Raw genomic sequence first — 21,459 nt, forward strand, 5'->3', positions numbered from 1 at the left:
GCCCATATGAAGTAAATCCTCTCACCTATTTTAGTGAAATAATTGTTTTTAATATATAAATGAAGAAATACATATTTTTTATTGCTTAATGATAGCAAGAAATGGACATCTTCATAGTAGACTTTGACCTAAGTGCCCAATTCTGATCTGAATTACCCATGAAACACTACTCCTGCTGTTGCCCTAGTAGTCTTCAAAACATACTAATACTGATACATTTGTAATAGATATATCTGATACACAAGTACAAGCTCAAAGACAAAACTTCTTCAGCCCAAATTACTTTTAATACGTTGTTACATAAGCTTTGGTTAGTTACAAAAGTCTAATCTTGACAGCATTTGCTCCGCAGTAATTATTTGCACGGTGCACATTTTAAAATCATGCTAGTAAATGTGTCCATTTACAGAATGAAGGTTGTCAGTTGCTCAGCAGGACACAGGAGAGTGGATAAGTTATGGCCAGGAGGGAAACAGAGCAGTGAAATCAGTGATATTGGGTTCTTCCTTGCTGTGCTGAAAAAATAAACTTCTGTAAGGTCTCAAACAGCAGCTAAGATCAAACCGCAGCTTTTCTCTTGCTGGATATTAATAGGAACCCCCTATCAGTTATCTCATGAAATTTACTGGAACTTAATGGACTTGAGAATAGTTGAAATTGGCAGTGGTGTAAAAAGCCATTGGGAGAATATTTCACACTGACGCAGATGTAAACATGGCTGGAGTATTGCTTAGGTTTAATCGAGAACATTTAAAATAAAGTCTATCCTCCAATCACTATAGCATAAATCTGCCGTCTTTCAAAAATTACATACATGAAAATACAGACAAAACCTCATCTATCTCAGTTCCCCTTGATTTCTTCCACAGAAGAATTTTTAAGAGAAGCATTAACTATGTTATTCTAAACCCATGCTGTGTGGTAAATTGAAAATTGTGAAAACTAACTTTTCTGGATGATAAAAGGCCAAAGGAACAAGTTACTTTAAAAAGCATTTTATCCCGAACAGGTGGCAATCTAAATTAAGTAATGCAGTTTTTCTATAGAGAATCTAGCTGTGCCTTTGGCTTGGGTACCTAGTAAATAATCAAGAGTATGGCCCGGGATCAGAGACAATCTGATAATTGTATGGGAATTACTGAACACTCAAGAAGTAGTCCTTGTGAGGAGCCCACACTGAGATTACAAAGCGTTTATAGCCGGGAGTTGGTGAGTATTTCTGTGGCAAACCATCGCTTGCCCGAAGGTGGCACCAAAGACAGGCAAGTCCAGCCGTGACAGCTCTGCTGGACTACGGGTCAGGGGAAATCGAGGACCAGGATGAGAACAGGATAACATGGGGGGAAGAGAGGCAGGAACAAGTGTTTGAAAGAAAAAAAGTCTAGCCTAGCCAATCTAGCACTTGAAAGAACAGGAATATAAACAGATTAAACTTAAAAAATCCGAGATAATTCCTGATGACTTTCATGATGATTTAGATGAACAGGTTACTTCATCTGCCTAGCAAAACCAGGGTTTATTGTGTTTATTTTTATGTTGGCTAAATTTTGCAGTCCATTATGGAGATGATTGCAAATACGAGATCAATTAGTTCTAGAAGCCTGGGAGTTAAAGCAGGGCGTCAGGGTCTGGAAAATACAGCTGATCGATATGTCATTGTGATGGAACTGATGTTCCCTTTGAGTATTTGCATATTCTACTTGGACAGAAGTTTCACTTTGATTTAGGGTGAATAATACATTTGTAACTGCAGGGAAAGTTACATTGTCTAAGGGTAACTGGAGTGGTGATCTGTTTTTCTCTTACGAAGCTTGATATACAAGAAAACAAGATTTTCTTGTTTTCATTAGTGTAGGACATGCTAACAAATGAATCAAAAATACTGGAGCAGCCATATCTCAGCTGCTGATGTGCTCCATAGATCTTTGGTGCAGAAAGTGTACCGGAAAGTCCAGACCAATATAATGGTATCTCTCTGTGCTTACAATCAAAACTAACGTGGAAATTAAAAATTTCCACGTTAAAAAGTTTTGTAAAATGTCAACACTTTAGTTCATGCTCCACAGTATCCTCTTATTAAAATGTTTTAAAATACATGCAAAATTGAGCATGAAAATGTTAGGTATGTGTTCAGGGATTTAATCAAGATGTATCTATTTCAGTAACCCATTCCAGGAAATTAATCCGGCCTTGGCCCCCTCTGCCCACACTGTTTGTGTGAAGAGCTCCAGGCGCCTCTTATGATGCTGCATCAAAGATTTTCCACATGGGCTGGCTGCTAACTCAAAGAAGAAACTGTACCAGTCTATGTGTGCAATGAGTGTTCTGACATCCCCTTGCCCTTTCTGTGCTCTCTACTTGTTAGAAGATGACTGAGATTTCAAACAGTTGGAGAGCTGAAATTGAATCTCAAGTTTACAAATGGCTTTGGGATTGGGATTTCCAAAGGAACATGAAGTTAGGGGGCAGCCAGCTTCCACTAAATACCAGGAGGTTTTATCTCATGCATGGTTCTGCTCCTCTTTCAGGGCAACCCAAAATTTTGGTTTAAGAGAGATGGTGAATTCAGTGGCTAGAGCACTAGGGTGGGTTTGGGATTGTGACCCTGGCTCTCTATATCCTTTGTCTAGGAGCCTGTGTAGGACAATAGATTTCTTTGTGTTTTGTTCCTGCTTAAAGGGATCATAGTACGTCTTTATTTCATAAGAAGTATAGGGAGGATTAGGGATTAAACAGCTCACGCAGGGTGATGAAGGGACTGAGGTGTCTGAGAGCTCACAGTCTTCAGACCTAGTGGAACTCAGATCTACCACTCACAATTTGGGTTGCTTTTTCATTATCTTAAGTGAAGGTAAAACACACAAACCACATCTCTTTTATGCTGGGAATTATGAAGCAGTCTTATACTGAGTGTTATAGTAAGTAGGATGGCCTAACTCTAAATCTGAGAGCAGATGATCAGTGTGAAAATACCAGGAGTTGTTAGACTCTTTCTGATTTGATGTAGCATAAACAATTTCTAACAGAATTTTACTTTTAAACTGTGTACTCAGCAGTGCTTTATTTGTTTAATTCATTCATAACAGCTTGATGCAGAAGATTTAATCCTTACTTATCAGATTGTCCAGGGAGGTTATGGAACCTCTATCCTTGAAGATGCTCAGACTCATCTTAGAGCAATGTGCCCTTCTGAGGGAGTGACTGGACCAGAGACCTCTTTTCCATCAGGAATTACTCTCCCGTTCTGTTCCTTAAGTATGGTAACATTGTGATACCAAGTGTGCATCTCTTTGGTACTTCAGTTGGCATTCACATAGACATCCTGCAACAGAAGCTTTTCTCTAGCACAATGGCATTGTCAAGTTCAGAGAGCACTCCATGATATTCCCTAAAAAACTGAAACCTGACTTAAGTTAATTAAAAAACTTGCCAGAAAATGTTGCATTTTTTGAATTTGTTTCCTTTAGTTGAATAATACTCTTTTCTAGTTTGGTTAAAATGTGGATCTAAAACAGGGATCCTAATGCCAAGAGAAACCTTAATAGAGAGTAGGTGCTATTTTTGCTGAAGCCTATGGCCTTTTTTTTTTTTTTTTTTAATTTGGGACTTCTTGGAACTTTATTATAATTCTTTTGAATGAAATGGCTGGATGATTTTAATAAGATTTAAAACACATCTTCTTCCCATTATTTAAGAAGAACGGATTTTCTTATAAGCATAGGTGAAGTTGCAGCACACACAAGGATTTCCTGAATCTCGGGAGTGCTTTATCCTCCTGTGGCAGCACAAGGCAGTGATGTGCAGTTGTTCAGCATCTCTGAAATACAGAATGGGCCACTGTGCAGTCTTGCATATCTTGCATTCCGCATGAGACTCTCAGAGGTGCAAGGAATGTGCTGTCAGGTCTGTCACTTCTGGTACTGTATGTGCCATCTGCTTGTGAACCAGTGACAGGATAGTTTAGTGATCAGCAGTGTGAAGAGCTAATTGTGTATATTACATCTGGATATTGCTGCAGATCCAGGTTGCCCCAGGATTTTTTCTTCAGCAGGGAAATAATTAAGGTAAAAGGAACCAACAGAGTCTCATCATTATGCAAAATATTTCAGTGCTGCAATTAACAGAAGTTATAATTTAAACCCAGATTTAACATCAAAGGCAGTGGGGATAGAATTAGGATTTATATTCATTATAATTCTGCCAAGGCTGCAGTGATCCTGATTGCTAGAATTCCTCTTTTGCCTTAGCCATCTTAAACCTGTCGACCAGCTCTCTTACATGCCTGGGAATGAGAGAGAGTGCTTGCCTCACATAATCATCTTGCAATTCATGGAGATGCCAACACTGGATGTTACGTAAAAGTTCCAGAAGGTTTTTTTTCTGCTCTTCTTCAAAACAGCTGCCAAATCGTAATTATCATTCAGTTTCAGCAGAGTATTGAAATGACAGTCTGCTTGTGAGCTGGAGCCACAGCATGGGACATGGGGAAGGAAACAGCTAAACCGGGGTGGGGAAATTTCTGACATGCTCAGCCAGAGATGCAAAACATCCACTCAGCCTGCTGATGTCTGCATTTAGCCATGAACATTATTTACTTCTTCCTTTAATGAAGACAGTGCTATAACCAATTCTAAATCCTGTAAGGCACTTATCAAAGGGAATACTAGTTCTTAGTTTTCAGATTGAAGAAAGCTGCTGATATTACGGAACATATAAATAATAATTCATGTAATAAACGAAAGAATTGAGTAATGGCCATTGTTTAACAACGTAAGAGCTTTAGGGTAATCAACCAGCAAGACTGGCTGTAGTTTCATCTGTAGAAAACACAAAAATTCAGAGATGTGGCAAATATTATTGTTTTGTACATGTTATGAGACAATAAGCAACAGGCTCATGATTCATGGAAAAACCTCCAGGCCTGTGGCCCAGGTTGTCAGGGGACCATGACTTGTGACAGTGTCAGAGTAGGATTAGACCCTTCTCCTCTGTCTCACAGCTGCCTTAGATTTCATGAAAGATAAATCTTCTTAAGGGAGAGTCACATTTTAGGCCATAAACACTTTCTGACGATAGGATTACACTGTAATCTACTACTTTATTTTGTAAAATTACCCACAAACTTATTCTGTGCTTTGAGCTATGTGTGAACTCCTCTTAAATGTCTTAATTTGTTTCTCATATTCGCAGGGTTGGGACTTCATAGGAATTATTTTTAGCTATCTTTTCAGCATTGCTTTTCCTCAAGTATCAGAAATAAACCTCAATTAAATCAGTACAATTAAGCCTGAGAAGATATCATATGGTTTAAGATCATCAAAACTGTGTCTGGCGAGTCAGCATGCTCAAGTATGAGAATGGAGAACCTAAACAAAATTTTTAAAAGCAGCTTTTTCCCCCAAGGGTCTTTTTGTTTAGTTGATTTTTTAATTGTTTTCTCCCCTCTCCCAGCCACGATTTCAACATTATCAGTGGTGGAAAATCACAAAGTGCCTTCTTTACAATGGAAATGTAACAATGCCATGTGACCAAAACACTGCAAGATTTCTCAGCAATCAGGTGTGTGAACTTCACGTGTGGGGAACTGTTAATGCCTGAAACCATATAAAAATGTACAAACACATGCTGAGTGCGAAGTGCTTGCTGGACGAGGTAATTGGCAGAGTCAGCCCAAGGTTGTCTTTGGTCTAATGCTGTTTATGCCTTCACCAGAGACTGGAATTCTGTCAAGGAAGAAAGTGAGAAAAACAGGCAATAAAACTCGTTGAAAGTAGTTTTTGGACATCTTTAAAAAGATAGATAAAAATTACTAAAACTCCTAGGCATGGAGGGCTCCCAAAGTTATAATAACACTGCACAAGCTACGGCTAAACTGAGATTCTGGGGGCGTAACAGATTTTTCACTCCTTAAAAAGAGTAAGTGCAGAGAGGAGGAGTGTGTCTGTAAATTCGTATTTGTGGGAAATCCTGACTTAAAGGTAAACCATCTTTACCCCATTACAGACTCTGATAATAGCCAAGGAAGAAGAGCCTGTATCTCTCAGCGAGAGGAATTTTTTGAGTTCTGTTATTCCAAATAAAAAATATCTGTAGTGAAGTAATTCCAGAGTGGGAGATTCAATGGTTAAGGGCCAAGATCTGCATAACATAATGCCCTATTTGGGGCTCATAAACAGAAGCTGCAAAAGCTGCTGCTAAAGCAAATTCCTCCAACAGTATATCTCTCTCTGCTCCCAAATCTGGCTAAGATTAGCACGTGTGTCTGTTGGAGTTATTGCCACCTGTCCTAGTTCAGCGGAGACAGCCCTGTTTTCAGTGACTTCATCTCTAATACATGATGCATAATGTCCTATTTTTCTGTGCTGCAGTTTCTAAAAGAAATATCCTGACTAGTTCTCATCATCCTTGTGAGGTTTTCTTCAGGAATTCGACTGAGTTTCTCAAAGGAATGCCCAGTGAAATCTGCACTTATCAGATAATTTTCCAGCATAAAATCCTGTGCTGCACTGCTGCAGTTGCAGCCTTGAGAAACAATACCAGTCGTATTTTACATCAGTGAATTAAGCACCCAGTAATAGTGGCCAATGTTTGATAGTGGAAGATGATGAAATAAATTTCTTTAGGTAGAGATGTGTTTAAAAATGGAAGTGTTGTTAGAAGTGCAGTGCATCCACTGCTGTAATAGAAATTCAGAGAAATTCGGGTGTTCTGAATGTTTTAAGAATCTGGGACATTGAGTCTATTGATGAGACACACAGCAGGATTAACCCCAAAGCTATTGTCATTGATTGGAAGACCAGACTCTACACTGGGCCTAAATATTCTGTTGCTGCAACAGAGGCCAAATGTGAATAAAGCTGTGAAAATAAAGGAGTATTTGCTCATATAAAAATTGTGGCAGAAAGTATCAGGCCAAACTACTCATGTGGATTCTTTGTGCCCCAGTTTAAATGCAGCCCAAAATGTGTGCATTTTAAACCACAAATTTTATCAATTTTCCAAAGTCTTACCTTCCACTCCAATTTTGCCATCACCATCAGTGTCTCCTGCAGCCAGAAAAGCCTTGGTCTCTGCCGAGGTAAGGGCTCTGGCATTTGAAGAGAAATTCTTCAGGAACAGCCTGAAATAGAACAGGGTTCTGTGCTTGAGTTTTGCTCTCTGAAATGTCCCATAAAGTAACGTCTGCTCTTATTATCTGAGGGAATCCACACAGATTCAAGGAAAGACAAGGATTTGTGGTTTATTTTTAAAATAACATCAAGGGTTTCTTCAAGGACACTAAACAAGTTCAAAGGTTTTTGTTGTTTAAAGAAATAGAGCAGCTGAACAGTACTTACTGCAACTCCTCTTCTTCAATGAAACCACTCTTGTCCTGATCAAGGATTCCAAAAACTGTCTTTATCTGATCAGGAGTTTTGCTGGATAAACCAACCATGGAGAAGAAAGACTTGTAGTTGAAGGAATCATCAGCTGGAAGAAACAGAAGTTGTTAAATATTCTCCCTTGAAGTTGCTACTACTGTGTATTCATATCCTTGTGAATATGTATGTCTTTTCTTAAGCATCAGCCTGCTTCTTTCTCTTGTTCCCTGGTGTAGCAATAGAGCAGATACAGTGGATAATAATTTCCCTTTTTAATCACTCTGTGCCTGTGGTCATGTTTCCTTTCAGCCAGTTTGAAATTTTCTGCTACAATGCACATTCTGCTAAATCAGGATTTATGCAACGTGTCACATGCAATTAATAATAAATATTGAGAGGGTGCTACTATGACTTACAAACAACTCCTCTAATTCTTAATTCATTTTCATGGAGTCCTTACTTTGGTGAAGAATTTGATAGAAGAGTAATTCACAAACTAGATCTTTGAGTATTTGGAAAATTGGCTTGATCTTACTGAAGAGCTCTTAAGAGAAGTGAGACTGATCATTGCTTCACAAATGTGCTCATTCTGCAAGCTGAGGCTTTTTCTGAAATTTTGAAGGACAAAGTTAACTTTAAGTCTTTAAACTGGCAGCTTAGTGTTAAGCCAGCCCTAACTGAAACTGTGGCCCTTTAATTGCTGCTCACCACTTGTGAGACCTTTCGAATTTAAGGGGCTATACTGTAATGTAGCTTAGAAAGAGATCTCACAGGGAAGGAATCTAAGGGGAAAATGATAGGCATGTCATCTTAAGACATAAAAATGATATGCATCTTCTGTCTGCAGAGCGACCATTCCTTACCCTGGCAGCTGGAGAGAGCAGATTCAATATCTTTAGCAGAGAGGATGTCAGTGATGGCCATTGTCGAACTGTAAAATAAATTAAATGTGAGCTACTTAGTCATTAAGATGACTTCTCTCCTACTTTCATGGCTCTATTTGAAGTTGCTGCAGTGACAGTGTGTGATAGGGGAGACATTATTCATCTGATGGCAAGTGGAGCACGCTGTAACAGATGTCTGCAGCAGGTGCTTCCACTGAAAGCTGGGAATGAGGGAGGAATTCTGCACGCGGGAGCGTGGGGCTTCAGGAAGATCTGATGCCTCTGCTGTGCTGGGAGAGCAAAGCCAAGGTGTCCAGCACCACAGAACTTCATGACTTCTGTGTGGGTTTGCCTGGAGGTGGATTATTACTCAGTAAAACCCAGAGTGTATTTACAGCACACATAAGAGATGAGGCTGGTATGTCCCCTAGAACTGTATTTGAAGTAAGTGTAATTGGAATGTGAAAAATCTAGTATTATTATCAATAGATGTAGTGATCTTCACAAAGAATGAAAATATTAGTGTAGAATTAGTAATAGTAATTTTGCTCATGTAAATTTGGAGGGAAAGTTTCTCCCCAGTTTAGTTGCAACAGTAAATGTGTCTTGCTGGGCTACTGCATCACTGAAAGACTACATTTCATGAGAGCTTTGTAAAAAAGTTTTTGTCAGTATTTGCTGAGGTTCTTTTCTTTGTGCATTCCATATATGTTATAACAAACCATATTTTTGCCCAGATACTGGCATTTCAGTAGACTGCTGTCTTTAGAACGGAAGTATAATGACCTAATATTCATTCTTAGTAGAGTGGAGGAGGTGTTTTCTTCTGACACAGCAGCATTTCATTTGAGAAAAATACTCTGTCCCATTCAGCCACCAACAGCTGCAATAGTTTGCCAGTGCAGTGTGTATGACTTAACAAAATGCTATAATCCTGAATTTCTAATCAATTTTTAGTGCATTGATGCCCTTACAGTTTGATTGTCTGCACACACCAGGGCAGACAGGATATAGTTTAGAACTTGAAACATTGCTCTTAATTCATGTTAGTGAAAGAAGGGGACTAAGGCATAGAAAAGTTATTCTTGAAAGCCACAAGAGAATAGGAGTATCTTTTCATTAATCCCTAACTGGTTTTCAGCAACATCATTCTTCCTGTCTAAGCACAGCTGAGAAGGAATCAACTGGTGGTTTTATAGTCTGTGTACTGGTTTGAGATCTAAACACAGGTTTAAATTTCCTCTAAAATATGAAATAGCTGCCTCTATACCTGTTGGTTTGCAGCAGAAGAAACTGTCAATCATTTTAGTTCCTTTCTGAATATCTGAGAAATGGTTCAGAAAATGATGGCACACATTCCCACTCCTCCCTCAGCGCAGGCAGGTGGGTTACTTTTCTTTTACTAGAAATTATTTTGTCCCAGTGGGTTCTCGTGCAAAATTCTTCCTTCTATCAGCATTAGGCAAGATAACTTTGAGCTCAGCCGTTCACCCAATTCTCACTGCTGGCAGGATTAAAAAGGGGAAGAGTTGAGGGAAAACCTAAAAATGACAGCATTTTTTACAAGGGCTATCATTCCTGTCTTGTTCCATCCTATGATCCAAATGCTGATTCTATTCTATGTTAGCTTGTAAAGATACAACATCCTGGAAGCTGAGATAAGGATAGATACTTTAATTGCTTTCCGTTTAGGGAGCATTTTGCTTTTGTGTTTCTTTGAAAGCAGAAGATCTAATCAGCTTACCTTTGTGGTCTTCTTGACTGGATAGGGAAGCAGTCAGGTTGGGAGGACGGTACTTGCTGTGTGTCTCCAGCAGAGCTGAACTTGCATATATATACTTTAAGTTGTATACCATATACAGATTTTAGATTTCAGCGTCACGAAGGGGGAATGGTGTCAAATGAACTTGCCTAACTAATCATCTTGCACTATTTTTATCTCAAGAGAATACATGATATTTGCAAACGAAACAAGATAAGTGGCCAGATAGGCAAAAAGAACAGAGTCATGTCAAATTTCCTCTGATTTAAGCAGAAAACACCAGCTTCTCGATGTGATGTAGAGCAAGACAAAAAACCCCACTATCTGATATGCTTGATCTGAGGAGTCAGATGAAATGAAGCACAATAACTTCTGAAGAGGTGTCTTTAATGACTGTTTAAATGTGATAACTTGTTATCTTATCTGTAGATACTCTGTGTGAGAGAATTTCATCATTGGAGCACTAAACAAAAGGAAAAAAATTAAAAGTATCCTCTTCAGGTATTTTTTGCATAGCAAACCAGTCAGGGAGAATAATATCCATGTTGTCTCCAGGATGTCTGGTCTGCTGTTATTTGGAAGAAAAAAAACCAAAACCACACAGTGAATTTGTTGCTATAGGAGGTAAAATAATATTATGTCAATCCATCAGAACAGTTGGTTGGGGGAGGGTATTTCATCTGCTCTGTTTCCAGAGAAAATCTTACAATTCTGCAAGATTCTGACAACCTGTTTAGTTGGGTATGTATGAAGCAAAGGGGTTGTGATCTGCCCAGCTGTCTCTGAGACAAAAGTCCCTGAGCCCTACATGAAGGATCTTTGCTTTCAGAATGGAGAGAACGATTTCATCAGCAACATCATTGCTACGACAGCATCTGAAGAGTGTCTTTTCAGTTTTCAGCTTGTCTTCAGTCCCTTTCAGAGAAGTGATTATTTTCTAGAATTGTTTGGCCAGTGCTGTTTGCCAGTGTTCCTTTGTCCTAGTTACTTTTTTCATGGATATAATTTGATCATCTCAATTTTCTTTCACAAATGTTGTAGCCTAACTGGGTGAGGAGCCTGTCAACTTGGATCTCACTTGTGCCTTGAGGTAGCAGAACAGTGAAAGACAAGTCATATGGATGACAGCACAAGGTATCATTATGGCCAGGATTAAGGGATGGAAAGGGATGACAGTGCAATTGGCATCACAGCTTGAGGTGGTGGCACAGTGAGATGTGACGGTGCACAGGCTGTTTTAATGTCAGAGGGAGTATCAAGGCATCCTTTTTCCAAAGCATTTCCCTCTAAGATGGAAGACAGACCTAGCCAGTCACTGAAGCCAGCCACTAATAGATCAGGGTGCCAGACAGAAAGTGACAAATGGAGAGTACCTACAAGACCTTAGTACATCCAGCACTGACAGCAGCTGATCAAAAGGCAACAAAAGACCATTGCAAAAGATTCTCTCTGTGGAGGAGGTGCTATTTCATTTGCAGCATATAAACATAAGAAAAATTATTGTTGCAAGTTTTTTCTTATTAAAAATTCTGCAAGTCTGGAATGAAACAGTTTCAGACACAGATAATTCTTTTGCAGAGAAGAACCATTGGTTAATAATGGCTTTGGAAGATTTCAGCTTTCCCTGTTTTCTGAATGGGTTCTTGGCCAGCTGACGCTGAAAAATTTCAAGAAGAATTTGATGGAGAGATATTTAATACCGGCTCTTGTTGTCACTGGTGACATCTGGTAGAAGGGGCACAAATACCATTTTCCCCCCTCAAACTCTTCTGAGGAAAGACTTTTGTTCTAAATAGGAAAAAATGCCTCTCTGTTTTACACACACCACCCTATTCTCCCCCTCCAATTTGGAAAATTGTCTACATAGTGCCAACAACTGATGTGCAGTACGTAGGGTGTCCAACATAAAAACTGATGGCATGATATGACCTAATGAAGCTAAGTTAAGAGGAAGGCCAAATTCTGCTGAAACTCTTGGACTGCAGGAGTCTGCATGGGAATTTGGTCCCTGGTGTCTATTTCAGAGAATGCATTTGATTTTAGATGCAATGGCTTCTCATTTTGCCCAGAGCTAATTCCACATATGTTAACCCCTCGCCCCCACTCTTCCCTTTAAAAATAGCATTGATTGCTGTTATTTCCCTTAATGCCTGTGGGCTGTTGCCATTAGTTTGAACTTTATGTGAAGCACATAAGGGTGCAGTGTTTAAAAGTGTGCTCTGTTTTCTCAGAGGCTTTGACAAGGTAACTCCTTTTGTGCCCGGTGATTTTAAGGGTAAAGCATGTAGTCAAATGATTTATGGCTCTGGTCTGTTCAGCTGTATTCAGACTCCAGCAAATTGTGGAGTCACTTTTGCAGTAAGATTGGAGGCACTAGAGACCCAGAACATGTGCACTGATGAAATGCATGGGGATCATGTAACTATTTACAACCAACCTCCAACAACCATTTTCTTTTCAAGCCCTACATTAGAGATTGCATAAACATCTGTCTGGTCAGTTTTACTTTCTTAAGTACTGTTAGGAACTTTGCAGCTGCCGTCCAACTTGGCAGGGGAAGAACTGGGGAAGTATGAAAAAGTAAGGAAAATATATCCCTTTCAGCCTGTCAGGTTACCACTAAAAGCAGTTTTAAACCCTTGGGCTTGAGCACTTTTCTTTGCTCAAGGCTCTTTGCCTTCTTGAAGTACGGAGTTATTTTATTCTTCCCATTTTTAACCTTAATTCTTTTAACATCTGAAGCTACCTCCCCAGGCTGAAAAGCTGTATTTTAGGTCATCATAAATTCTGTGATTGTTTTATAATCTATTCTTGTCATTCTCCTTAGAGTGCTGATGTGAATCATGTGCAAGAGAGTAACGAAAGTGCAGTGAAGAGTTGTGTGAGTGCCTGCTTTAATTTAAATAAGTGTGATTTAGTGCCTTGTACATGCCTGAGATAATTTTCAGATGAATGAGATGAATGCTTCTGGTAGGGGTATCCATGGTCACGAGTCAGGGAACAGGAATCACCTGACAAAATGTGTTTAACCTATTGTTCAATGACATGTGAGTAGTGAGAGTGGAATATTCATGCAACTTGTAATTTGCTTTGGGAATATATTAGATGAAAGGAATTGCATAGATGTAATTTAGTGTAATGGTATTAATGCATCGTGCTCCAGTCATTTGAGGAATGTAACTCCTGCAGTGATCTGGGAATATTTGTGAGTGGTTTTAGGTTTATATTACTTAACCTACTATGTGTAGACACCTCATACCTACCCCCCAGTAAAATGCTGAATAAAGAAGTATGCTGAGAGGGTTGCTATAGGGGGAGGAGGCTGTACATGGAAAATACACCAAATAACACCTGGTTTATTTTTGCAAATTTGAATGAATCACGGAATTTAAGTAGTTTATTTTTCACCAGCTATCATTCTAATGTCACATGAGTTCAACATCTGAGGTAGGTTTCCAGAGATTCTAAAAATTTACAATGCAACTTTTCAGTTCCTAGTGCCCTGTAAAATGGTAATGTACAAAACCTTTTCAGTCATATTTTTCTTACATGCGTAAAACATAATTTTTAAGACCAGTAGATTGTGTACACAAATCAGACAATTTCTGGTCCTGCATATCTGAAATGGGAATTTCAATCCTGATTCCAAAGTTTGAAAGGAATATGGGCCAGATGTAAATTCTATGTGATTTCTGAAGCTGTAGCTCAAAACTTTTATTCCTGAATTCAACCTTTCCAGTTCACTTCCATTTATGTTTCTTTCTAAAAATGTTCATCCAGTGATGCAGAAAGAAAAAGGCTTTTTTCTTTTTTTAAGAAAGAAATTATCATAGACTGATTTCTGAAATGGTAGATTCTTGGGTCTGTTAAATCTGATATAATCAATCATAAACAGACAAGTTACCTGAACCTCCAGATGACTCCTTCCATAGATCCGAAATTACTTGCAGTAAGTGTCAGAAAACCTATAGAATCAATTTTCTTGCCTTAATTCTGAAGCAAAAATCTTACTATATTTGAAAGAGTACAAATAAAAACGGCAATAAAAATGGCAATAACAAGGGATGTGTAGGTTTATAATGGTTTTTGAGTAGAAAATGAAATCAATTCTGCAAGGCAATCTGCTTTAGCTAAGTTGGAAGCAAAGACACATGCTGAAAACAGAACTTCTATTCAATATTTGATCTACCATATTCTGTTCTTTAGCTGTGTTCTTCAAATCCCGTGTGGTAAAATCCCTCAAGGGGATCCTTGTTACAGGAATTGTAACTTTGGTCTGTGTGTTTACACTACGTAGCCTGGTGCAGTCCTGCTCCATGACTGTGGTTTATAAGCACTATAAATAATCCTCAGTTGCAGCAAGCTTTCACATATAGATGTGTCTGAAATGAACTCAGATGTTTTTCCTCCTGTCTCTATGTTCTTGTGTAGTCCTTATCCCGCTGTGTAAACAGCGGGTCCCACTATAAACAGAAACAGCTCCTTGGGTTGTAGAATTGCAGGAGCGCTATGTAAGAACAGGGTCATTATCTGTGTTTGTGCTGATCTGGTACCAATACTGCTGAATAAAGCAGGGCCCTTGATTCTCCTGGCAGAGTTTTTTCAAAGAGGTGTATATGTGTGTATATATATATATATATTCCAAGGATATACGGGTTTCAAAAACCCCAAGTACTGACTCTGAGAGATGTTTCCTCTGTGTACAAAGCCCAGACCCAATCTGACTTAGAGGTGCCCAGTGAGGTGTGACTCAATTCCCTTCTCCTCCATTTGCTCCATTTGCTGAGATTGGGAAGTGGTTGGGACTTGTCCCAGCTCCTTCCAGCCTGGTGTGCAGGGCTTCTTTTCTATGCAAACTAGAGCATAATAAGGGGCTGATGTGTGTTTGGGTATTGTCCAAATGTGGAGTTCACATCTCCAGGGCATGGCACCCGGACCCAGGAACTCAGAAGCATTCCTTCGTCCCTCATTAGACGTTGCCAACAACACTGACAATAATTAGAATGAGGACTATAGAAAAGGAAGCTGAATGAATATGGAAATTGGTACTAGAGACATAACGGCATCGGATATGAAAGCATTAAGTCTTTACAAACAAGAATCCATTGAGCATTTGAGAGCTAAGCCTGGTTTAATCAAATGGTGCATCAATGAAGTGATTCCACTGTTCAAATATTTGAAGGATCAGTGGGATGAAAAGACAGAAGCAGGCATTGTTCTTCCTATACAGTGCTGCATTTGTGCTGTAGCTCCTGAGTGATATCAGTATCCAGATAGTCCAGTGATTTCAAGCTTTATTGTATAGCATAGGACAGCCCAGACAGCAAATGCAAGTTCTTCTTTTCCATTTATGGACAAACCACATTATATTCACTGTGGATTTTATTGGCAAATTGCTCCAGTCAGACTTTTACCTCAAATCTGTTGCTCTGGATGAAAAATTAAATTTATTGTATTCAAATCATAAATTCACCTAACAGTCTTTCCTTGAATTGTAATGGCCTCCATCTGAGCTGAATTATAGCAGTGACTGCACCTTGCTCAAAGGAATACATTTAAAAACGAATTTTACTAGACAGGAAGCTTAAGGAGAAAAAGGCTAGGTGAATCTTTAGAGCAGGAGGCCTGTCTCCCTTGGAACAGGAATTCCAGCCTGCCTGTGCCTGGTTCATTGTTAGAGCAGAAAATGCCCCTGAACTGCAAAGGAATTGAGCTCGAGCTCTCGCTTATACTGGAGGTAAATGGGGAGGTGCATGATGCACTTTTGATTCTCTGAGACAACTCACAGAGTAACTTTATAATACAGAGACCTACAAATAGGTGCAAAAAATATTGAGGTTCTTGCATCAATCTCAACATTTTTGTAGGTTTGACTTATTATTTTATTTGACTTTTGCATTTGGATATACCATACAGCAACATCCAGATTTGAAAATCCAAATGGTGAGAGCAGAAGGTGTCTTGCTGATTCCCAAATTCTCCATATTGGGTTGTCACTTTCTGAGTAGAGGTAGATGAAAGCAAGGGATAAGGAGAAAAAATGCATAAGAACTTTGCTGGATTTGAGAAGTAAGAACACTTTGCAAATGTATTCTATGTCCTACACTATGCTGAGCTGGGCTGTACAAGCTGTAGTTCTGGGCACAATTTGTCACATAGAATTTTTTCTGGAAAGTTAATTACTTCTGTGGCCAATGTGATGTTACTGAAATTTGATTATTAAATGAAATGTGAAGCCTTTACTAAGAAATGCTCCAAAGATGTTATCTCAGAATACCATGGCTAGGTAATTTCAGAATACCAGATCCTAGCGACTTCCTGAAAGTTGCAGCTATATAAAACCTTACTGAACAGTGATGTTGAAAAATGCATGTTAATCAGTGCAGAGCTTCCCCATCACCTCACCCTGTAATTGATGGTGCCATCAACAGCAGAGACAGTCATTTAAATTATGAATGTTTCTGGTTTTGAATGATGGATTTTTTTGGCATAGGAATTAAAGAGTGTGCATTATTAGAACTGGTAGAAGAATTCAAGTCATGCTTTGGAGAAAAGTGCAGTTAGGCATGGTTTAACATTCATGAATATTTGGCTAACAAACAGATTTTTCTATTAAATATGTAGGTATTACAAAACAAGTAGAGAACTATCCATTGAATAAGGTTTGAAAGTTGATGCATAAGGCCACCATTCTTAAAATAAATTCTCTATGAGGAGTTATGTCAGTGCCTTTATGGATGCAAACAACTGAAATGATCAGCCTGGTCTTTGTCAATTTGTTCCCTTTTGATGGAGGCAGTCGTGGGAGGTTTCAGGGCAGTGACTCTGCTGGGTCTGAGGGACAGTGACTCACTGCACAGTGTGAGCCACTGCTCTGGGGCATTTGCTTGGACATCTTCTATAATCACCTTTTTTTTGCAGAATACATTCCTTTTTAGACCACGAGTATATGGACAGCTCAGTGTTATTGACAGAAAGAAAGCATGGAAACTCATCTTCTGCTGAGATGGCCACCAGGTCATCTTCCAAGAGGAGGATTTCCTTTGAGTGAGCAGAATTGGATTTCACCCGGTTTTCAAACTAGAAATATGAAAAACATGATCTGATAATCAGGAAGCACTTGCATCTTGGTGTCCTAATTCTGCCAGTTCTTTAGCAACCCCCTAGAGTTTTCCAAGGAAAACTGCATAAACAACAACAATGGCAAAAATAGCAAGGCTGCTCTTAGAGAAAAACACACAATTAGTACAATGGAAAATAAAGGTGCAATCTTTAGAGGTTAAAATGCTGTAACAACCTTCCCACAAAATGAACACCCATAAACCTCCTGGAGGCCGCAGTCTGTGGGGTATCACCTATGTAAGGACATTGCCAGAGGTGGGATTTGAGAGTACAGACTTGGGAATGAGGTCCTGGTGCTTTGGCTCCTGTTATCTCAGGTTCTCCATTAAGCCCAGTTGAAGCCCACGGCTCGGGGTGGTCACAGCTGTCCCTGGGCAGCTCAGAGCCAGTGCTGCACAGCCTGCTCAACTGTGCCTCTGGGGAGGAAAACAGCCTGAAATTCAGCTTTCCCAAAAGAGCAAAACCTGTTTGGAGACACTGTCTCATGACTGGGCAGAGCTTGAGATTTTTCTGGCTTATTTAAAATAATCTGGGTAAGCCCCACTGAAATAGAGCAGCCATTTGTTCCCCTGAGGAGATCTGACGTTGTCCAAGTGCGAGCTGTGCCTGTGGGCCAGTTCCTACAACAGATTTACAGCCCTGCCATAAGCAGCAGGAGTAAGGCTGAGTATCCCAACCTGCTTGCTTGGCATGACATGTGCTCGATGTAAGAAATACAGACTTGAACTAATATAGTTACTAAACTTCTGTTTGTGTCCAGGGAATGCTGAACACATGCGGAGCAGATGGAAGAGATTAAAAAACCATAGAATTATAGATGAGAAATCTTTACAATTAAAGCAACAAACATGAGATTTCTCCGTAGACTCTGTCCTGGTTATTTTGAAGGGTGTTCAGGTGAAAAAGGCCTGACATACAAAAACTAGTGTTAACTCCATTTACAGTCAAATTAATTTGACTCAAAAATACTTTTCAAAACGACCTTTGTTTCCATTCACTCCAGCCTAGCAGAGGAAAATCAATCTGTTTAACACCACCACTTAATTTAGAACATTTTAAGTTGTCTGATGAATCTGATAATTCAGCTTGTCCTCTACTGTTTCAGCTACTAAGGAAATTCCAACTAAGGAACTGCTAGATCAGATATCTTGTGTCTCAGCTGACCCAAAATCCCCATGATGATTTTAGCACCATTCTTAAGAGAACCATGCAGACTTAGTGAATAACAGACTTGATTACCTGAATATGGCAGAGCATTTAGTTTAAAGGATATTGGCATCAGTATTAGAGAACTCAGAATTAAAAGATGATGCATCAAATATTCTTTATTTTTGCTGCTAGTAGCACAATTCATTAGTAACAATTCAGTAGAAAACAAAAGAAGTTTAACAGTTCCTTCTTGTTGGTGGGGAAGTGTCTCCACCAAAATCATGAAGTAAATATCTTTCTATGACCCTTAAATGCTTTCTTCCTAAATTCTATTTTCTAAGGTTCATGTATGTTCCTCCCACTGTGCTCATAACTGAGCAAAGCTGAATAATCCTGCAGCAAGAACTTGTGCTTGTGCTGCTGCTCACAAGCCTCGTGATGTGATCCTGGTGCAAAAGCAACAGTGCAAGATTGAAAAAGACCACGAATTTTACTCCAGCCCCAGGGTTTTCTAAAAGCACAGACTCTCTGCCTAGTTTGTGTTAAGACGTTTTTTCAGATCCCTGACAAGGTGTAAAATTACAGACTGGTCAATGCAGATAAAGCTGACACATATTTTCAGCACAGTGAGAGTTTAGGGCTATATTTGACAAAAACACCGAGTTCTGTGTTTGGGGAATACACTCGCTCTCCCTACCCAAAAGAGTCACCAGAATCCAAATTCTCTCTAGCTTCTCCTGTTGATCACAACCCACGCATTGGTTTCAAATTTTATCGGATTGTGCCTGTTTAGGGAAAGAGGTGTGTTTTTGAGGTGAATACATGGAAGATAGGTTTTTTAAATGCATCCAATTTTTAACTCTCAACGAGTTAGTGTCTTTTCTCCATAGTGCTGCTAAAAATGCAGCCTCGGATTTCCTTTTCATGCAAGGGAAAACGTGCAGTCTTGACAAGCTCGGGAGAAGGGACGTATTTTCTGATGTTGCCTAGAGCACATCTGTGCACAGAGTTATTTCTGCCTTTATCTCACAGTTGATAACATTAGACTTCTAGAGTTAGGTTTTTGAAGGAGCTGCAGACCAAATGCCGAGTTTTACAAATCTGTCTGTAAATATCATAGTATAACTCCTGGTACAGTGAAAAACCTGGGCAAAGTGACTCTTCTTAACGCTGAAAATTAGGTTCCCTCCCCAAACAAATGTGCTGCCTGTATTTTATCAACGTCTAAATATTTGCAATTAGTATGATAAAGTCCATCTCTTTGAATCATATGTGACAGGAATCTTTCCCTGGTGGTAATGGCTATTTCTGTTCTGGGGAGCATGGAGCACTTTCCAGATCTTTCTGAGATAGTTTGTATTATCTGACATTTCTGCAGGCAACATTTGCTTAGTGGTGAATTGGATTGTAAATTCTACAGCTGTGAAGTTGTAGGAAACAGGAGTCTTGGCAAATTTCTAAATAAAGCTCTGGTAAGGAGTGAGTGGGAATTTAATGAATACAGATTGTGGAATCAATCTCTCAATGTGTTTTGATTAGGGTAAAGTGCCTATATAATAGGGGTTTTTATTGCACCATTACATATGACAACACTGAAATTTATTATGTGTTCCTATTTATATTATTTTCCTTTGCTTTTCATTCTTATAAAGCCTTTCAAATACAAAAGATTTCTTTCTCTGTAAGTTCTTCAGCTGGGATGATTTAAATACAAATGAAAAGAGGCCACAATCCCAATTCTGAGAAACTCAAATGTTTTATGGGAATGAAAAGCAAAGAAAAATACTTTTTTCCCAATGCATAGAAAGACAGGCTCTGTATGTGTGTGCTATGTCAGACTTGAGTTTGTAATTTTTGTCTTTATACCTTTATAAGAAGAGGATGCTCAGAAAGTTTCTCTGGTGGTTTTATTCTGCGTTGAGGAGTTTCTCTGACCAGAAGGAGATTTTCTGGGCAAATGAATCAAGTTGAAATCTCAGCACATCTCACCGTAGGTACCCCCATAGTCTGCCTGGGCCCAACCATGTCCCTGTGCCCTTCTCCTCACACAGCACAGTAACAGTCCCTGTGGCTGATGAGGTCTGGACATAGTTCCTTCAAAGGCTGCTGTCATTCCTCTGTTGTCTGCAGAGCAGATTGCAGAATGAAATTAACTTTCCCTGACAGGAATAAATACAATACACAGACATCACAGTGTCCCTGGGTCCAAAAGAAAGAAATTCCATGGATTTCTACTGGGACTGGAGTAATATCTAGCCTTGCAAGTGACACCATCATTTATAAATTATAGGAATAAATATCTGAAATTTATAAATGTCTACTATATGAGACTTCCTGTTTCCATTGGAGTTAATGGCAAAATTCCCATTGACTTGAGTGCCAACATGATCTGGACCACAATAAGACATGTTTCCCATTAAAATTATGTTATAATTAACATTCGAAAATTGCGTAAGAAGGTGGATCTGATAGCTACAGAAGCTGAGGGTCATTAGAATGAATTGAATCTTTCTTTGTTTCTCTGTTACTTTAATTGAAAATAAAGTAGCATCCTTGTTTACCAAGATCTGTAAATTTTTCATCCTGTACCTCATCATGGTTAAGGCCATCTCAGTATAATTTGTGACCGTTGTTAAAACACATGGAAGTTTCTCTTAAGGTGATATTATCAGCCATATTCTTAAATTTACTTCCCAGTCAAAAGAGAAACATTTCAACATACAGCCAAAGAAAGATGGCAATTGTCAGTAGAAAGAGGAAAGACACCCTTCAGCAGCAATGGTTGCAGGATGCCCAGGAATAGCAGCAGGTATTTGGCTTAATAGTTCCCATGGCTGAGTTTAGGAGAAAGGACCTGCCCTGGCAGGGATCAAGAGGAAGCACAGGACTGGACCCCACACCTGTACCTCTGTAGTTCTGCCTCCAGGGAACACCTGTCTTTGCATGTAAATCCTTTATGCTTAACAGAGAGAGAAATGCAAAACCCCAGATGGACTATCTGCATTCTAATTCTGATGTTGATGTGGAACCTCCCTGTGGCCCCGGACAGTTGATGTTTATTGTGTGCTTTGTGCCATTACCTCCCTGTGCAGTTTGCCACAGGCATTTAAGTGATAGGCTTTGTCCTTAAAAAAGGGTGAAAGAAAGAGGTCAAAGCTGAAAGGGAAAATTGTTGCTATTG

At 39.3% G+C, this 21,459-nt stretch overlaps 1 protein-coding gene across 1 annotated transcript; it reads right to left on the reverse strand.

Annotated features, from left to right (window-relative positions):
* Window positions 1-3,042: 3,042 nt before the first annotated feature.
* LOC136297930 (parvalbumin, thymic) lies at window positions 3,043-10,051 on the reverse strand. Its single transcript, XM_066198267.1, has 5 exons — window positions 9,990-10,051; window positions 8,225-8,292; window positions 7,338-7,470; window positions 7,011-7,120; window positions 3,043-5,723 (listed from the first exon to the last, which is right to left on the reverse strand). The coding sequence occupies exons 2-5, from the start codon at window positions 8,283-8,285 to the stop codon at window positions 5,698-5,700; spliced, it is 330 nt and encodes a 109-aa protein (XP_066054364.1). The 5' UTR covers window positions 8,286-8,292; window positions 9,990-10,051; the 3' UTR covers window positions 3,043-5,697.
* Window positions 10,052-21,459: the final 11,408 nt, after the last annotated feature.

The sequence above is a fragment of the Chamaea fasciata genome, unplaced genomic scaffold (genome assembly GCF_029207755.1).
Source record: "Chamaea fasciata isolate MVZ Bird 193981 ecotype frontalis unplaced genomic scaffold, bChaFas1.0.hap1 SCAF_16, whole genome shotgun sequence".
NCBI lineage: Eukaryota > Metazoa > Chordata > Aves > Passeriformes > Sylviidae > Chamaea > Chamaea fasciata.

What these genes read in the sequence shown, in the direction of transcription:
- LOC136297930 (XM_066198267.1), bottom strand. Translation starts at nt 8,285, where the DNA reads ATGGCCATCACTGACATCCTCTCTGCTAAAGATATTGAATCTGCTCTC. An exon ending in TGCTCTCTCCAGCTGCCAGG is followed by an intron (nt 7,471 to 8,224) that starts GTAAGGAATGGT and finishes TGTTTCTTCCAG; the next exon opens with CTGATGATTCCTTCAACTAC. An exon ending in TGGCAAAATTGGAGTGGAAG is followed by an intron (nt 5,724 to 7,010) that starts GTAAGACTTTGG and finishes CTTCCTTGACAG; the next exon opens with AATTCCAGTCTCTGGTGAAG.